Here is a 20,924-nt window from a genome sequence, read left to right as displayed (position 1 = left end):
CCCCTACACACACACACACACACACACACCCCCTACACACACACACACACACCCTACACACACACACACCCTACACACACACACACACACCCTACACACACCCACACACACACACACCCATACACTAACCCACCCACCCCCCTACACACACACACCGACCCACCCCTACACCCACTCACCCCCCTCACCCCTACACACCCACCCAGCCCTACGCACACCCACCCCTACACACACCCACCCCTCCACCCCTACGCACATCCACCCGTACACACACCCACCCACCCTTCCACCCCTACGCACATCCACCCCCCCCTACCCTACACACACCCACACACCCCTAGGTGCACACACCCACCCACCCCTACACACACACCCACCCCTCCTACACACACACACACCTGATGGTGGTTTAATCGAAGGTCTACCACACACACACACACACACACCTGATGGTGGTTTGATCTGAAAGCTATCACATCTACACACACACACACCCCTGATGGTGGTTTAATCTGAGGGCTACCACATCTACTCACTCACACACACATACGCCTGATGGTTTAATCTTAGGACTACCACACCTCCGTACCTACCTACCTACACACACACACACACACACACCTGATGTTGGTTTGATCTGAAAGCTATCACATCCACACACACACACACCCACACACCTGATGATGGTTTAATCTGAGGGCAACCACACCTACACACACACCTCTCAGATTAAACCATCAGGTGTGTGTGTGTGTGTGAGATCAGAGGGCTACCGCACCTACACACACACATACACACCTGATGGTGGTTTAATCTGAGGGCTACCTTACCTACACACACCCACACACACACACACACACACACACCTGATGGTGGTTTAATCTGAGGGCTACCACACCGACATGCATGCACACACATACACATACACACACACACACACACACACACACACACACCTGATGATGGTTTAATCTGAGGACTACCACACCTACACACAGCCACACACACACCTGATGATGGTTTAATCGGAGGGCTACCACACCTACACACACACCCCTATACACACTCACACACCTGATGGTGGTTTAACCTGAGGGCTACCACACCTCAGTAGAAGGGCAAGATTATCCCTTTATAGTAACCTTAGGAATTGAACCCACACTGCTGGCATCACTCTGCATTGCAAATCAGCCATCCAGCCAACTGAGCTAACCAACGCAAAATAAGTACATAAAGTATGAAACAAGCAGCAGTTCCAGAGTGTTCTGCAATGAAAATAATTTTCTTTAAACAGAAACAAACCCTCCAGCACTGAACACAATAATGGTAAATGATTGCAGTCGATAAACTGGTCTTGTTTAAAGTGTTAATGCAAATACGATAAATCCTTACCTCATATTACTGGAGACCTGTGGTGTATATAGAGCAACTATTCGTCTCGTCGTCTTGTGATGCCTCAGAGATTGGCAGAGTACCAGAGCACCCTGACAATAATCATCATTGGTAGCAAGAGTCACAAATGCCTGGTCTATTATTACTAGAATAGATCAAATAAACACAAATTATTTCTTTTTCTTTCACAAAATGCATGGGCTAACTAGCATAGGTTTGGAAATGAGGTGCAAGGGAACAAAAATTTCAACATCAAGCTGTGATGAAGGATTCTGCCAGTCAGCACAGTTTATTTAGGAAAACTCAGCCCATCAGTTTTTTTTAAAGACAGTGTTATAGACCAGACCAGACTCCCTCAAAATATATTGAGAAGGTAGCATAGACCCTAATTTTTCTTATTCCAAAAAGTAAATGTGAGGTGTTGTGTTCCACTTGCAATTCGATTGGTCAAACTATTTGACATTAAGCAAAACAATTTATAAAAACATTAGTTAAAATACAACAAAATAAACTTAGAATAATAGATAGAGTAACTATTACTAATTACCTGTTCAATATAACATCTCATATACAACTCTTGGCAAAAAGGAAAATTTAGAAAACAGACTTTCTCACATGCAACATCTACAGTAAAAGGAGAAACCCCAGCTTTGAGCCGAATTGAGATAGCGGAAAAATTAGCTTCTATTTCCCCAAGACTCCAGCAGCTTCTGTTGAATCTAAAAGCTAAAAAACAAACTAGAAATCCTGGTCTGTGAGAACGAACCACACCCATCCAGGTGACTTCTATTGTTCCAACATTTTAAAATAAACCCCAAGGCCTTACAAGCTGTTTACATTACTACAAACTACACACCACCTCAAGTAGTAAGAAACCAGGACAAAATATAACTCTTAAAACCACAGCATCATCACAACAGGTCCACCTACAAACAAAACAGCTGCTTGTTTCTTGCCACCATTTGGTGGAGACAAGGCTCTGTCATTCAGAATTTACTTCACTGGAAATGAAGAGTATACAAGAAAAGTCACCCAGTTGCTTATAAAACAACTACTCCAAATATCCAACACAAATTATTATGGCTTTTTGCCTGACTCCCATGAGACATTTAATTTTTGTACAAAAATAGGTCACATTAACACAGAGCAGGAGTAGGCCATTCGTGCCCTTGAGATTGTTCTGCCTTTACATGGCTGATCCAAAAATAGCCTCATTCCCCCCCCTTCCAGTCTACCTCCAATACCTTTGGTGACCCCCTCATTAGTTAAAGAATCTACTAACGCAGCCTCAGGGTTATGCAATGACACTGCTTCCACCGCTCTGAGAAAGAATTCCACAGCTCTCAAAAGAAAAACATTTTTCTCACCTTCTTGAAAGAGAAGGACTTCCTCTTTACAAACAAATTCAGAACTCTACTCCACTCCTTCAAAACTCCTCTGCTATTCAATCAGATCATGGCTGCTCAGTCAACATTCCAATCACAGATTCCCATCCACCCCCATGACCTTTGATTCCCAGACCAAACAAAAATCTACTTTTTGAAAAAAAACATCGATTCCCCTTCCACTCAAGTTACACAGTCCTTTGCAAGGGGAAAAAAAAATCTCCTCAACTCAAAAGAGTCATATAGCCACTTCAGTCCAACTCATCCATGCCGACCATGCCCAAACAAACCTAATCCCACTTACCTGCACTTGGCCCATATCCTTCTCAACCTTTGCTATTCACATACCTGTCCAAATGTCCTTTGGACATTTGGCGGCACAGTGGTTAGCACTGCTGCCTCACAGCGTCAGAGACCCGGGTTCAATTCCTGCCTCAGGCGACTGACTGTGTGGAGTTTGCACGTTCTCCCCGTGTCTGCCTGGGTTTGCTCCGGTTTCCTCCCACAGTCCAAAGATGTGCGGGTCAGGTGAATTGGCCATGCTAAATTGCCCATAGTGTTAGGTAAGGGGTAAATGTAGGGGTATGGGTGGGTTGCGCTTCAGCGGGTCGGTGTGGACTTGTTGGGCCGAAGGGCCTGTTTCCACACTGTAAGTAATCTAATCTAAAATGTTGTAGCTGTAACTGCATCTATCACTTCCTCTGGCAGTACATTCCACATATAAACCACACTGTGTAAAAAAGTTGCCACTCAGATCCCTTTTAAATCTTTCTCCTCTCATCTTAAAACTATGCCTTCTACTTTTAAACTCACCTACCGTAGAAAAACAACCTTGGTTGTTCACCTTATCTACGTCCCTTATGATTCTAGAAGCCTCTATAAAGGTCACCTCTCAACCTCCTAGACTCCAGTGAAAAATATCCCAGCCTCTCCTTACAACTCAAACTCTCCAGTTTCACTAACATTCAGTAAATCTGTTCTGCATCAATTTGTTACACAATGCAGGCTAAGTCAAACCAGCCCTCAAGAGGAAACATCTTTTCTAAACCTACTTCATAAACCACCATCCAGGATGTTATAAAGGGGTCCCTATTTATGAATATCTGACTTACAAATGCTTGTACTACGAATATGTTTCAATTCATGTGTCGTTTTAAAGGCCCAACATACTTATGAATGGCTACTTTGCATTGTCCTGCGATGTGTTCCAGCCTGTGTACAAAATCAGCTTACGAACTGACTCCGGAATAGAATCCATTCACAAACTGGGAACTGTCTGTTACTTTAACCAAGTCAAATCCCACTTTGAAACACACCCCGCCTATACAATTTTGCCATGCAAGACGACCTGTTCATTTCAGTATCAAGCAGGGAATCTCTAAACTGCCTCCCAATAGAAATAAGGAGCCCAATGTTGCAGTGATCAGGGATATGGCCTCAGCAATGCCCAAAGAATATTCATGTCCTCTTTCAATAAAAGACTGCATTCCATTTGCCTTCTTGATGATTTGTTGTATCTGAAAATCAACCATTTGAAAATGGCAGTGGGGGGGGTTTACAGGGGTAAGCTAGTTTATTTGACTAGGCAGATGGTTTGAGATGCAGAGTGATGCCAACCACATGGGTTCAATTCTCATACCAGCTGAGGTCTCTATGAATGTCCCACCTTCTCAACCTCACCCCTTTGCCTGAGGCACGGTGACCCTCGGGTTAAACTCACCATCAGTCATCCCTCTGTAATGGGAGAGCTGTACCATTGGCCTTTGGAACTCTGGCGACTTAACTTGACTAACCATCTGTGACTGACGCACTTGAACACCTAGACCCCTCTATACCTTGGAATGTGGAGGTCGTTGTTTTTTAATTAGTTAGTACTCTGCTTTTTAATCATTTCCTACAAAAGTGATCAACACTTTTCTCCTCACATTATACACTATCACCCAATCCATCTATATCCATCTGCTTTCTCCTTATGTCCTGCACACAATAAATTTTTTGACCATTTCTTGGTGCCATCTACAAATCGGCGGCCCCAGTGGTAATCTACTAGTCACATCTTCGAAACAGGAAAGGATCCATTCCTGCATTCTCCCAGTGTTGTTCCCTGATCTCTGATCACTCGACCAAGGGGAAAACATTCCTTCCTGCGGCCTGATTTATGCCCCTCGATCTTATATATCACAATCATGTCTCCACTCAGTCTTCTCTGCTCTAAGGGAAATAACCCTATTCTATCCAATCTCTCTTCAGAACTCAAACTGTCCAGCCCGGGCAACATCCTGGTAACTCTCCTCTGCATCCTTTCCATCACATCCCTCCTCAAATGCGAATTTCAGACGAGCTCACAGTACTCTAGCTGTGGCCTAACCAACAGTTCCTGCATAACCTCACTGCTGTTAAACACCATGCCTTGATCAATAAAGGTAAGTACCACACATACCTTTTTAATTACTTTATCTACTTGAACTAATACCATAAGGGATTAGTAGATATGCATATCAAGGTCCCTCTGATACTCAGTGTTTCTCAGTGTCCTACCGTTCACCTGTATTCCCGTGCCTTTTTTGACCCGCCAAGTGCATAAGACCATAAGACATAGGAGTGGAAGTAAGGCCATTCGGCCCATCGAGTCCACTCTGCCATTCAATCATAGCTGATGGGCATTTCAACTCCACTTACCAGCATTCTCCCCGTAGCTCTTAATTCCTCGAGACAACAAGAAACTATCAATCTCTGCCTTGAAGACATTTAGCGTCCCGGCCTCCACTGCACTCCGTGGCAATGAATTCCACAAGCCCACCACCCTCTGGCTGAAGAAATGTCTCCGCATTTCTGTTCTGAATTGACCCCCTCTAATTCTAAGGCTGTGTCCACGGGTCCTAGTCTCCTCGCCTAATGGAAACAATTTCCTAGCATCCACCCTTTCCAAGCCATTTACCAGGATCAAATTCCATTCGCCAATCCAGAATCCAAAGCTATACTGAGAGCATAAAAAGCCAAAAGTACTGTTCTGAAAGTCATGATGTGGAAATGTAAAGCAAAAGTAAGACCAAGAAACACAATGGCCATGAAACTCAGGAGCAGAAGTAGGCCTTTGGGATTCATCCAGACTGTTCCATCATTCTCAGAGGTCATGGCCACAACTCCACTTTCCTGCCTTTTCTCCAGAACCCTGGATTCCCTTATTAATTATAAATCTGTCAATCACAAGCCTTAAACATTCTTAATGAGCCAGTTACGGCCGTCTGTAGTAAGAAATTCCAGAGATTTACTTTCCAAGGGAAGAATTTCTTCCTCATTTGCCGTAAGTGGGTGACCCCTTTCCGCTCAGATAATGCTCTCTCAAAGGGAGAACAACCTCTCCACACCTACCCCTTAGACCTTCCCATCAGGTTTCCCCAGTTAGGACAGAGACCAGGAGCAATGTCTTCTGTCCGAGGATAGCGAATCAGGGGAATTCTTTACTGCAGAGGGCTGTAAAGGATGGGTCAATAAATATATTCAGGGCTGAGATGAAGAAATATTTAATCATTAAGAGAATCAAGGATTATGGAAAAGGCAGGGACGTGGAATTGAGGATTATCAGATCATCCACGATCTCACATTGTAATAAGGTCACTTCTAATTCTTCTAAAGTCTAGATTAGAGTGATGCTGGAAAAGCGCAGCAGGTCAGGCAGCATCCGAGCAGCAGGAAAATCGCCGTTTCATCAGAAATGTGATTTTTAACTTTAGCTATGCTAATTTACTACCTCAAACACCATCATAGGCACTTACTTTTCTTATTTATTCATACACGGGATGTAGATGCCTTAGGCCCCGTATTTATTGCCCATCCCTAATTGCCCAGAGGGCAGTTAAGAGTCAATCACATTGCTGTGGGTCTGGAGTCACATATAAGGCAGACCAGGTAAGGATGGCAGATTTCCTCCCCTAAAGGAGATTAGTGAGTGTGAGAGGCACTTGCAAATGTTGTTTCCGCAAAAATTGCAAGGCGAAATCATAAGGGTGTATACCAAGAAATAACTAACTGAAAAGGGAGGTGCTCAATTGGTAGAAACAGATGTACTGACATGACAGTTGCAATTGTCATGCACATAACGAGTTAGTTAGTATGAACAAGATAACCAAATAAGACCCAGTGTTGCGTCAGGAAAAGTAATAAGACTCAGCTATTGGAGGGGGGAGTTGTATGCCAACAACAGGCCACAGACAGATGTAGTAAACCGATTAGATTAGCAATTGCACAGAGTAATACAACTATCACGTATGAGGTAAAAGGGGAGTACCAAGAAACTCAACTGAACTGTATAAATTGTAATGTAACCTTTTGATCAGGGTGCCTACATGTTAGATACCTGTCTTGCAAGAATGTTTCAATAAAATTCGCTGCTTCAGAATTTGACTCAGGCTGAAATTTATTGATATGGAAGCTTTGCTTCTCAAAGTGAACATGATGGCTTTTTCCAACAATTGACAATGAATTCATGATCATCATTAGACACTTAATTCCAGATTTCTTTTCCTGAATTCAAATTCCATGAACTGCCATGGTGGGATTCACACCCAGGTCTCCGGTACATTATCTGGGTCTCTGGAATAACAATCCAGCAATAATACCACTAAGCCATCGCCTCCTCTACTTATTTAGTAGCCTATTGCGTGGCACCTTAATCAAACATCTTTTGGAAATCCAAACACATTACATCTACTACTGATGATGTCAAAACTCATGCTCCGCTCCCTGCTCTTGGCCTTCTGTATCCAATATCTGAAAAATGTTACAGCTCAATTTGCTCTTTTAAAAAAGTGAGACTATCAAGCAAAACAGACTCATTATTTGCTTCTCTGCTTTCCCTTTGCAGTGAACTTGCTTTCCCTTCGCTTCATTTCGTCAGCTTTCCTGATTGTGTGTGTGCAGGAACCATCCATCTTAGAATATTACAGCACAAGGGCAAACCCATCATGCCAAGCCTGGGAATTTTCCAATTAGTCCCACTCTTTTGCCATAATCCTGCAATTTAAAGTATTAATCCGACTCCCTTTTGCAAGTTTTTTTTTTAAACCAGATCCGCTTCCAAATCTACATGTCACTAAAATACATAATTCTCAGCTCCCCTCAATCCCTTTTACAAACCATCTTTAAATCATTGTCCTTTGGTTTCAGACCACTCAACTACTGGACGCAGTTTTACTTTCTTAAATCACTCAAACAAATCTCTTCATGGTTTTGAGCACCGGTAATTACTTCTCCTCAATCATTTTTCCTTTCTCAAAAAAGCACAATCTGGACTTCACTCACGTCTCCACATAATGAAATTCAGTCATCCCTGACATCATTATTAAATCTCCCCTGTGCATACCATGGCCTGGCCAATATAAATTTGGAGTCACATATTGCTGTGAAAGTAAAAAAGAACCTCTTAAGCAACATAAAATCCAGCCAAATCAATCTCTGCCTACATCTCTCAAACACTGGAGACGTTTAAATTATAGCTGCTGTGATCCTAAACATTTTCTACTCCACTTGTTTAAAAGTGTTGTTACACACCTCTGGAAGAAGCCAAATAAGAACCTAGAACTCCTGGCTCAGAGTTAGGGAGACTACTACTTTGCCAAAAGAACCCTCCTCTTCTCCCTCGTGTGGTATGGGAGGCGCAGAGAAGAGAGAAAGAAGAACAGAGAGAAAAGAGAAAAAAGAAAAAAGAGAGAGAGAGAGAGAAAGAAGGAAGAGAAAATGTACGAGAGACAAAAGGGAAAGAGAAAAAAAAGTGAGAGAAAGAGAGAGGGAGAGAGAAAAAGAGAGAGAGAGAGAGAGACGCAGACCAGCCGAATCAGATCGCAGTTCCAAGGGGCTGAACTCGGGAGTGACTGGCGTTTGTTAAATAGATATAGTTGGCATTTGGAGAGTGTGCATTGGTGCACTGAATTGTTTTCAAACTGTGCAAGCAACTATAGCAACACTTTGTGAAGCCTGGTTTGGAACATGTCCAATTGCCCCTGCGTAACCGTGCAAAGCAGATTGCAGAATCCTTGGGCCTTCTTAAACGATTGTTAAAAACTACCTTTTGCAATCCTTATTAGAAACAGACAGGAGCAGTTTTTAAAAACCAAAATTGCTTCGGAAATTATTTAGATCGAACTGGAGGAATTAACCTTTGTCGGGATGTGGTCACGGTGAACCTGCCCTGAAATGTGCTTGGTCATGTTTAATGCAAATCGCAACTCACCAGCTGCAGTGATCCTTGCAAAGTTTATCAAATGTGGAAATTATACAATGAATGGCCTAAGGAGTACTGATATTCAGAAGGACCGGGATGTGCAGGTCCACAGATCACTAAAGTGGCAGCACAAGTAAATAAGGGAGTAAAAAAGTCCGATGGCATGCTATGGAAGGGACATTGAGTATAAGAATAGAAAAGTTATGCTGCAGCTCATTGGAGCTTTTAGTTAGGCCAATTAAAATATTCAAATATTGCATACAATTCTGGTCACCACACTAACAGAAGGACGTGGATGCTTTGGAAAGGGTAGAGAAAAGTTTTACCAGGATGTTGCCTGGTATGGGGGATTTTAGCTATGAAGAAAGGTTGGTGAGATTGGGTTTGTTTTCACTGGAACGCAGGAGGTCCAGAGGCAACCTGATAGAAGTTTATAAGATTGTGAATGGCATGGACAGAGAGGAAAGTACGAGGCTTTTTCCTAGGGTGGAGGGGTCAATTACTAGGGGACTCAGGTCCAAGGTGCAGGGGGTGGGGTGGAGTTTAAAAGAGATGTTTGAGGCATGTTTTTCACACAAAGGGTGGTGAGTGTCTGGAACACACTGCCAGAGGAGGTGGTGAAAGCAGACATAATAGCAGCATTCAAGAAATACCTGGATGAATAGGAAAGTAGATTGGGTTGGGATATCTGGTCAGCATGGACAGGTTGGACCGAAGGATCTGTTTCCATGCTGTACATCTCTATGACTCTAAGTAGATACAGCTTTAGTGTAGAAGATAAAAATGTGTCGGAGGGCCAAAGGGCCTTTTCCTGTGCTGTATTATTCTTTGTTTAACGCTGTTTAGGCTAATGAACCACTCTTCAATTGGGAAAGTCCACCTACAGAACGTTACAGCCGTTTATGGAATGCCACAGAATGCCTGAACATCACAGAGAGAAGCCAAATTGAATGTCTCGGTACTACAAGTTCTCGTGATTTATGGAATGTGACTGAAATATTTTCAAATGAATAGTACTCCCAGTCAACAGGAGGGAGTGAGCCCAGCGCACATCACAGAAAACGTCAACAGCCATAACAAAAATAAAGAGTTTTAAAAGAAAGAAGAGATCAACTTTGAACAAAGACTTGTCCTTATCATTCACGACCACTGCCATTCCAAAGCACTTTACAAGCCATGAAGCACATTAGAGCTGTGGCCACTGTGGCATTGGTAGAAACCACGGCACTCAAATTACACACAGCAAGCTCCCACAACCAGCAAAGTCCAGAAAATCTGTTCTTGTGATGCAGAGTTCAGAGAGAGCCAGGATACACAGGTTAACAAGTGCCTGATCGTCTTTGACATATAATCGTAGAATAGGGTGTAGGTTTGCTCGTTGAGCTGTAGGTTTGATATCCAGATGTTTCATTACCTGGCTCGGTAACATCATCAGTGGCGACCTCCAAGTGAAGCGAAGTTGTTGTCTCCTGCTTTCTATTTATACCTTTCTCCTGGATGGGGTTCCTGGGGTTTGTGGCGATGTCATTTCCTGTTCGTTTTCTGAGGGGTTGATAGATGGCATCTAGATCTATGTGCTTGTTTATGGCGTTGTGGTTGGAGTGCCAGGCCTCTAGGAATTCTCTGGCATGTCTTTGCTTAGCTTGTCCCAGGATAGATGTGTTGTCCCAGTCAAAATGGTGTTTTTTTCATCCTTAAGTAGGGCTATGAGGGAGCGAGGGTGGTGTCTTTTTGTGGCTAGCTGGTGTTCATGTATCCTGGTGGCTAACTTTCTTCCTGTTCTACCCGCGAACAACTGTACTTCCTGCATGAACGTTTAAGAAAACAGGTACTGCCAAAATGTCACCAATATAAACCGCCAATAAAAACACCTCAAGCCAGAAATTTAACAGAACAAAATGGCCGCAGAAAGCTCCGAGGATTAATCAATGACGCCCATCACCTCCGAAAATACAACCGGGATATTGTGCACCAAAAACCGTTATTCAAACAAGCAACAAATCAAGAATGGACAGACGCGGTAGATCGAGCCATAAACACCAAACAACAACAAACGCAGATAAAGAAAAATCGGGACTTGAAGAAAAATCTTGACAAACTTACAAACAAAGACAAAACCGATAACACAGGGGCATGGATAAAGAACTTATGAGACCGGACCCTATCAGACACAGAAGAAGCGGTACTAGTAAAAGGACTAAATTTCAATTACCGAGACGCTGACAGGAAGGATTTCCTAGCGGCATTAGAAACCACATTGTTGTCCTTCAATCTCACGGAAGAAACGCAACAAACGATCAGACAGACAGTTGCACCTACTCTGAGCCGAAAAAGGAAAGGAAACAAACTGAACACACAAGAAAAGAAAGCCCTAGAAAACCTCAAAAAAGACAAAAACATCGTTATTTTACCTCTAGACAAAGGTATGCTCACAGTCATCCTGAACAGAAGGGACGACATAGACAAAGCCAATGCACTACTCACAGACACCAACACCTACCAACAGGTGGCGCTAGACCCAACCCCACAATTACGAAACAAAGTTACACATCTCCGAAGAAAATGACACAATTCCGGACAATTAAACAAGACGGAATTCCAGAAAATGAAACCCGACAGGACCAACACCCCACGATTCTACGAACCACCAAAAATCCATAAACCAGGAGCCCCCCTCTGATCTATAGTCTTACTAGCTGGAACACCAACTTACAGACTGGCCAAAGAACTACACGCGAGACTGAAGTACCCAGTAGAAGAGTCACAGCACGTCATCCACTCCACCCAGGAATTCCTAAAAATCATCAAAAACACCAAAATAGAGGAAGACGAAGCAATGATCTCATTCGACGTAACAGCACTGTTCACCTTCTTCAACATCGACCTAGCAAAGGAAACACTTGCCACACTTTTAGAACAGACCATCACACACACCCCAACCACCATCAATCACATTACCAACGATAACATCACGAAGCTAGTGGACCTGTGCCTCACCACCCACTTCACTTTCAACAACATAGTCTACAAACAAACCAACGGCACACCCATAGGATCTCCACTATCAGGACTCATAGCAGAAGCGGTAATGCAAAGACGAGAACAAACAGCCCTACCAACCATCAAACCAAAAATCTGGGTCCGCTACGTAGATGACAGCTTTGTCATCACAAAACGAAACAAGGTAGAACAGACATTTAACATCATCAACAACAACCTCACAGGCATAAAGTTCACCAAGGAGGAAGAAACTGACAACAAACTCGCATTTCTGGATGTCACAGTAGAAAGAAAGGACAACGGAGAACTACAAACCTGCGTACACAGAAAACCGACAAACACTGACCAAATACTCAACTACACCAGCAACCATCCCAACACACACAAACAAAGCTGTATCAGAACACTATTCCAATGAGCCACCACACACTGCAGCACAGACGAGCTTTGAAAAACAGAGGAGAACCACCTATACAATGTATTCAAGAAGAACGGATACTCAAAAACTACAGACCGCCGATTCCTCAAGAACAAACCACGACAAGCAGACCAAACACAGCCAGAAACCCTAACCACCTTACCATACATCAAAGAAGTTTCAGAAATGACAGCCAGACTACTAAGACCTCTCGGAATCCTAGTAACACACAAACCCACCAACACTCTCAAACAAAAACTAACGAACTTAAAAGACCCAGTACAACCCATGGACAAAACCAATGTCATCTACAAAATTCCATGCAAGGACTGCTACAAACACTACATAGGACAAACAAGAAGAAAATTAGCCACCAGGATACACGAACACCAGCTAGCCACAAAAAGACACCACCCTCTCTCCCTTGTAGCCCTACACACGGATGAAAAAAATCCACCATTTTGACTGGGACAACACATCTATCCTGGGACAGGCTAAGCAAAGACGTGTCAGAGAATTCCTAGAGGCCTGGCACTCCAACCACAACGCCATAAACAAACGCATAGATCTAGATGCCATCTATCAACCCCTCAGAAAATGAACAGGAAGTGACATCACCACAAACCCCAGGAACCCCATCCAGGAGAAAGATATAAATAGAAAGCAGGAGACAACAGCTTCGCTTCACTTGGAGGTCACCACTGATGATGTTACCTAGCCAGGTAATGAAACGTCTGGATATCAAACCTACAGCTCAGCGAGCAAACCTACACTCTAAACCTCAACCTGAGCTACAAACCTTCACAAACCTTGCATAATCATAGAATCCCTATAGTGTGAAAGCAGGCCATTTGTCCCATCAAGTCCACACTGACCCTCCAAACAGCATCACACCCCAGACCCATCCCCTATTCTATCCCTATAACCCTTAATTTCTCATGGCTAACCCAGCTTGCCTGCAGGTCCCTGACTTTTGCCTGAAACATTGATTTTACTGTTCCTCAGATGCTGCCTGAACTGCTGTGCTCTTCCAGCACCACTAATCCAGAATCTGGTTTCCAGCATCTGCAGTCAAAGGTTTGGAGGGATATGATAAAAACAATCTTAACAAAAAGATTAACAAAACTGTACAAACACTGATTTTATTGCATATTGGAAACAGAGCAGCACAAAAATCATGAGCAAGGGAACATTACAGAAGCATTTCGACAGATTACCCACCAGTGTCTGAATACTCATCAGGTCATGGTTAAACACAAACTGGCATATTAGAGAGTGGAATATTGACCTCTAACCTCATACCAGCCAAGCTACTAGGGAGACTGTGCAAATAAGATTATCAGTCAGTGCAGAACTTTCTAAATACCATTCCACTAGATATTCCCTGCTTTATATGACGGCCCTCGAATATGCCATACATTGACTGCCCTTAGAACCATACTACAGCATAGCGCCCAAATCAAATATGATTAAATATTTTTGTAAAACGGACTGCAATCTTTTCAGACTGGGTGGTTCTCTCTCTTGACTGGGAGTTCTGTTCAGCTGAAAATATTTATGGCACACTCCAGAAGTCATGAGGACTTGTAAGACCTAGGCATTCAGTTAGGCTTCTCTCTTTTTCTCTCAGGGAATCATACTATTTTCTTGTGGCTGTGGTCTGTTTTGTAATTGTTTTCAATACTTTCACAGCATCGTGGTGAGTTGGGCTTGTCCCGTGATTCTGAGGCTGCCTTTTGAAGTCAATTCTTTGTCCTTATAGAACAGTATGACCCACACAGATCGACAATCATCCCCACTTACAGTAAACACTTTCCAGGATTCATCGTGACATTGTGCCATACTGCTTAGAAATTGCATAATATTAAATATGGACCAGCTTTAAAGAAACTAAAACATTTGTTCAACTTCATAAGAGCCATTTCACCTCATTCGACTCACTTTTTCCAAATTAACAATGCATCTTCTCTTTGTATTATTTAACCATGATGTGATCTGGCCTCAGTCATACTATCCAGTCTGGATCAAATGGAAACACGAAACAATGACAAAACTTACCAGATACCAATCATACCTTTGAAACACATCAGCTTATCACGAGTTAGCCACTCTTTGAGAAATGTCTCTTGATTGAGTTCATTTGAGAAGCTGAACCACTGACCTTCGTACATTGGAGTGTAAGCCTAGATATAACGCCCCTGTCTTGGGTTTGGATGTTCCCTGGGAATTGGAATTGCATCCTGTACTGTGTGCAGGCTATGGGATCTTGGAAGGAGTTTGCAACTTTGGCCACAATACAAAGTTGTGCATCACAGCTATTTATGGGATTGTTTTGTAACGGTGCATTTTATGGTACTAGGATACAAGGGTTGTCAAGGATACTAGGAGCCAACATGTAGACTCCACACTAGGTAACTGCCCAAAATTCACAGTGTTTAGTACTGACAGCTGCCTTTCACCTGGACTGTGTGGGGTCTGTTTAATACTGTTGCCCTTCAAAGGGTCTCCCAGTGCTCAAACATGAAGCTTCCTCCTTGATAGAATGATGTTAGCCTGCCCACTCTGGCTGTGGAGGCCATTTTCAATTCCACTGTGCTCCCTTTATTTGCATCACACGATGGAAGGAAACAGTGGTCACACACCATGCAGCAAGGTTCAGGCTCAGCCTCTGAACTTAGGCGAATGGGCATTCCCTTCATGGTCGCCCTCCCTGACAATCCTATTGGCTTTGAATTTCCCAATGCTCCTACCCAACACCTTTATCTAACGGTTCAACTCCCCACTGAGCCCTTTGTACAGAATCAAGATGCCAGATATAGTCATGCATTGAACCCCCCCCCACCCCACCCACCCCATTGAAGCTGGGTGGGGGGGGTTGACTGTTACTTTGAAACAGGAGTAGGCTATTTAACCCTTGGTATCTGCTCCACCATTCAATATAGTCATGGTTGATCATCCAACTCACCAGCCTTTTCCTGCTTTTGCCCCCATGCCTTTTGATCCCTTTAGCCCCAAACAACTAATTAACTCCTTCTAGAAAATATTCAGTGTTTTGGCATCAACCACTCTCTGCGGCACAGAATTCCATAAGCTCACCACTCTCCAGATAAAGAAATGTCTCCTCATCTCAGTTCTAAGTGGCCTTTTCCATATCCTTGGACTGTGAGTCCTGGTTCTGGGCTCCACAGTCATCAGGAACATGCTTCCTTCATTTACCCTGTCTAACTCGATTAGAATTTTACGGGTTTCTTTGAGATCTCCTTCATTCTTCTTAAGTCCAGAGAATATAGTCCTAACCAATCCACAGTCCCTTTATAAGTCAGTCTGTTGGCCCTGTTGATGGCAATCCCTCCATATTACCCCTTTTCTTTCCATGCACTGTCATTTCTAATTCCCACCCCCACACCCTCTCCCAAATGTCATGACAACCTATCCATGGTGGAACCCGACAGTTTCAGAGATCTTTAGTCTGCCAAAGGTGTCTCTGTATCTCTTGAAGCAATTCCATTCTGCTGCTCAGGGACAGAGACACCACTCAACCCTTGGTCATAGAGTCATAGAGATGTACAGCATGGAAACAGGCCCTTCGGTCCAACCCGTCCATGCTGACCAGATATGCCAACCTAATCTAGTCCCACCTGCCCACTCTGGCTGTGAAGGCAGCCATTTTCAACTCCACTGTGCTCCCTTTATTTGCATCACACGATGGAAGGAAACAGCCCATATCCCTCCAAACCCTTCCTATTCATATACCCATCTAAATGCCCCTCTTAAATGTTGCAATTGTACCAGCCTCCACTGCATCCTCTGGCAGTTCATTCCATACACGTACCACCCTCTGTGTGAAAAAGTTGCCCCTTAGGTCTCTTTTATATTTTTCCCCTCTCACCCTAAACCTATGCCCTCTAGTTCTAGACTTGGTCTATTTAAGGCCAAAGTGTTGATCAATTTGAGTTGGAGGTCACATACTTGTCCTGCTCCACTGAGTCCACCTACAGAGTGACCAGGTTTTAGGTTTAGTCACTGTAGGGACAATCCATAAGCTTCCAGTGATGGAAATATCTTATTTGGGAAATAATTGGATGCAGTATGCTAGCTGCATCTCGCATAATCCTGTACCGGCTAAGTGAGGAAAGGTAAACAGGACTATGCCAGTTGGACCATACCTGGTGCACTGTGAACAATGTTTTACTTTTGTTATTACAGCACAGAAGGAGACTATTCAGCCCATCAAACCTGCAAGGACCCTTCAAACGAGCATCCATATATAGTGCCAGTCTCCTGCTCTCTCCCCCATATACTGCATACCATTCTACCAAAACAATTGTCCGATGCCCTCGACTGAACCTGTCTCCACCGTATTTCCAGACAGTGCATTCCATACTCTTGCTTCTCGCCGTGAGAAAAAGGATCTTTTTTTCACATCACCCTTGCTTCTCTTGTGCATCACTTTAAATCTGTGCCCTCTTGTTCTTTTTCCCTTTTATGAGCCGGACTGACTTCTCCCTATCCTCTCTGTCCAGCCCACTCATGATTTTGTCAACCTCAATCAAATCTGCTCTCAGCTGTCCTGTCTCCAAGGAAAGTGGTCCCAACTTCCTCAATCGTGCCTCACAGAAGTGTGTTAGTGCCTGGTCAATCCTCACAAAATCTGGGCCCCAACAATCAGTGGTAAATCAGGTGAATTTAGCTATCTGGAACACAGACAGCATCAAGGACCAATAAATAATAATTAATTACACAACGACAAGTGAAGGTACTTCGTAGCCCTCTAATTTCTCCAAACACTGCGTGAGCCTTCAATTTCTGTGCCCAGCAGCTACTAGAGAAAACAGACGTCAATGCATTGTTTTATTCAAGGGCAGGGCCACGTTGAAAGACTAATGAGTTTCCAGACTCTCCGCCTCCATGTTCCAGACTGGGGAAAATAATTAGGGGGGTTATCACTGACCAGAAACTCAACCAGATTCACCCGATAAATACAGTGGCTACAGGAGCAAGTCAGTGGCTAGGAATCCTGCAGTGCTAACTCACCTCTTGACTCCCCAGAGCCAGTCCACCATCTGCAAAGTAGAAGTCAGGAGTGTGATGGAATACTCCCCACTTGCTTGGAGGTATGAGAAAAACACTGAAAAGAGATGTACTAAAATGGCACCAGAATGGAAAGATGATAACCTACTGGGAATAGATGTACAACAGACCGGGCATTCTTTGTTTTCTTTTCTAGAACATTGTCCCCAGTGGGGGATATTAGGATTATAAAAGGCTTTGACTGGTTAGACTTAGCAATATTGTTTCCAGAATAGGCACATTAAAACAAACAAATAGTCACTAGAAATCTAATCAGAAATTCAAGAGAATCTTCTTCTCCTGGAGTTAGGGAACAGGACTGGCTACCACAGGGATGGTTGAGGTAAACAGCACAGAAATGTTTAAGGGGAAGGGAATGGATGAACACATGGTTAGGATTAGTTAATGTGGCACATAACACTGGAGTGGTCCTGTCAGTCAAATGGGCCTTTTCCTTGCTGTTAAGAATACAAACTAAAGCAACAAACAGTATTACCTAGTACCCAGCCAAATCACTGCCACTCATTAACAAAACACACAAGCACCACCACTTTTACCAACAAGAGTTCCCACAGGAGGCCACTTCCTTTGCCTCTGTGCAGCCACATGGCTGCTGTAAAATGATCCTAAATATTTTCACGTCCAAAAAACACAATGGGCAACAAAAAAAAATTGAAAATCCTGGGAAAAGCTCTGGATAATAGAGCTGATGTTGGCATGATGGATCAAATGATGCCCTTCTGCATGGTGATAATTTTGAAAGTGTGACCTATGTTAGAATTTGGGAATCTGCTCAAATTCCCTTCCTCACACTGCAGGTTAACTACTGTCTCGTGAATACAAACGTATTTTGAGGCATTAAGGCCAAAGATACTGCTGCACAGCTTTTGTGGTGGGTCACATCGCCTCAGTGCTCTTGAGCTGTAGCTACGGTCAACGTTGAGTACCGTGGAACACTGCAGGGGGCCTCCTGCTGTCACAACTGATTCACTCAGAGAATACAGTGCCGAGGTCTCACAAGAACAGAGGCTGGTGGGTCCTGAAAGTACAAGAATGTCAACACTGCGGTACAAAGCAACAGGTTTCAGATGTGAGGAGGACACAGTCACCTCTGACTGAGCAAGCGGGCAACTCTGGATCTGAACCACCCTCCCCTTCCCTGCCAAGTACTCAGTCAGGACTTCAACCAGTAATCTCATTGGTGGGGTTGTGGGAAGGGGAAAGTTGAATGAGAGGCAGTTTTTGGAAGGTAATAAGAATTCACAGATTCCATTCCTTTTCCACAAATTCAAAACAACTGGTACTTCTATCCAACTGGTTATGATCATTCATTGTCCAACTCTGCAGGAATGCCCATTGGAAATATTTTTGTTATTCTATCATGGGACGAGCGCATCGCTGGCAAGGCCACTGAGCAGCCTATGCTATTCCAGAGGAGCGTTGTTACCCATCAATCCTTTTGGTTGTGGAGTCATGTGTCAGCCAAATGGGGGAAGAATGACAGATTTCCTTCCTGAAAAATACACGAGCAAACCGACAAGTTCTTGCAACAAATCAATGACAGTTGTCATGGTCACCATTTCTAACTCTAGACTTTATTGCATTTTTATCTGCTTTGATGGGATTACCAGAGCATTAGCCTCTCAAGTTACCATTACAATACCATCTCCCCCCAGTACGTGTGTGTTGCTGCAGGCTCGGTTCAACAGCCCGATTGCTGACATTTAAAAGTTGCCTCAGTGAATGGGAAACTAAACATTGGGGAGCTGGATGCAGGAGAGACAGGAAAGAGAATAAAGCAAGAAACCACAAATACTGGAAATCCTCACCATGGCAGGCACCATCTCTGGACAAAAGCAGAGTTAACATTGTGGCTCAGCATCTGAGCCAGTGATAAGGGAACCAAAAGTAATGGTGAAAAAGGCAGGAGAACCAATTATCAGACCAGCCATTTGATAGCAGAGCAGACTCAATGGGCTGAATGGCTGCTCCTACAGCTTAAGTGGTCCGTGACTTGAAATATTAACTCTGTTCCTCTCCAAGTTGCTGCCCGACATGGAACTGATTTACAGCATTTGGGGATTTTTATCTCAGATTGCCAGAAACTGGTATGGAGTTCATGTGAAGTGATGCATTTTGGAAGGTCGAACTCAAATGCTGAATATAGGATTAAAGACAGGATTCTTGGTAGTGTGGAGGAACAGAGACATCTTGGTGTTCAAGTACATAGATCCCTCAAAGTTGCCACCCAAGTGGATAGGGTTGTTAAAAAAGCATATGGTGCTTTGGCTTTCATTAACAGGGGGATCGAGTTTAAGAGCTGTGAGGTTTTGCTACAGCTCTACAAGTCTCTGGTGAGACCACACTTGGAATATTGTGTCCAGTTCTGGGTCGCCCTACTATCGGAAAGATACAGAAGCTTTGGAGAGAGTGCAAAGAAGGTTTACCGGATGCTGCCTGGACTGGAGGGCTTGCCTTACGAAGAGAGGTTGACTAAGCTCGGACATTTCTCTCTGGAAAGGAGAAGCAAGAGAGGGGACCTGATCGAGGTATACAAGATAATAAAAGGCATGGATAGAGCCAATAGTTAGAGACTTTCCCCCAGGGCAGGAGTAACTGGCACGAGGGATCATAGTTTTAAGATACGAGGCGAAAGATATAGATGGGACATCAGAGGTAGGTACTTTACGCAGAGAGTTGTGAATGCATGGAATGCGTCACCAGCTGTGGTGGTGAAAGCAGAGTCATTAGGGACATTTAAGCAACTGCTGGACATGCACATGGTTAGCAGTGAATTGGGTGTGTAGGTTACGTTATTTTATTTTACATTCGGATTAACCCTCGGCACAACATGGTGGGCCAATGAGCCTGCTCTGTGCTGAACTTTTCTATGGTCTATGTTCTATGTAACCTGCAGTACTTTGTTTTTGTCAGCTAATGAAAAACTGCAGAAAGAATTAAGCTATGGTAGCTCCCTTATTCCAGACATAAATGTGAAAGTTTGGCTTCAACACTCGTGACTCTAACCTATTCCTAAAGTTGAATGAACAACAGTGACATGTACTTCTTCAGAGCTGGAGAACAAGGAAAGTAGCAGGATGTCCAAATTCCTGGCTACAGGTCAACTTGCTCATTAGCCTCTCTGTAAAGCCTAGGCTGGCTCAGTGGTTAGCACTGGTGCCTCACAGCGCCAGGGACCCAGGTTCAATTCCACCCTTGGGTGACAATCTGTGTGGAATTTGCACATTCTCCCAGTATCTGTGCATGTTTCCTCCCACATTCCAAAGAAGTGCAGGTTAGGGTGAATTGGCCATGGGAAATTGCTCACTGCATCCAGGGATGTGTAGGTTAGGTGGATTGGCCTTGGGAAATTGCCCCTAGTGTCCAGGGATCTGTTGGCTAAGTTGGTTAGCCATAAGAAATTCAGGGTGATAGGGTA

At 43.7% G+C, this 20,924-nt stretch overlaps 1 protein-coding gene across 5 annotated transcripts in view; it reads right to left on the bottom strand.

Moving 5' to 3' along the window:
- gyg2 (glycogenin 2) overlaps positions 1-20,924 on the bottom strand; it is a 142,303-nt gene that overhangs the window by 71,743 nt on the left and 49,636 nt on the right. For all 5 annotated transcript variants that reach the window (XM_060826876.1, XM_060826875.1, XM_060826877.1 and 2 more), the window contains exon 2: positions 1,393-1,537. In XM_060826876.1, coding sequence (XP_060682859.1) covers positions 1,393-1,537 — 145 coding nt within the window. The remainder of the gene's footprint in view (positions 1-1,392; positions 1,538-20,924) is intronic.

Source organism: Hemiscyllium ocellatum, chromosome 6 (genome assembly GCF_020745735.1).
Source record: "Hemiscyllium ocellatum isolate sHemOce1 chromosome 6, sHemOce1.pat.X.cur, whole genome shotgun sequence".
Taxonomy (NCBI): Eukaryota; Metazoa; Chordata; class Chondrichthyes; order Orectolobiformes; family Hemiscylliidae; genus Hemiscyllium; species Hemiscyllium ocellatum.
Note: the sequence above shows the minus strand (reverse complement) of the source record. Positions and strands in the feature narration are given on the sequence as shown.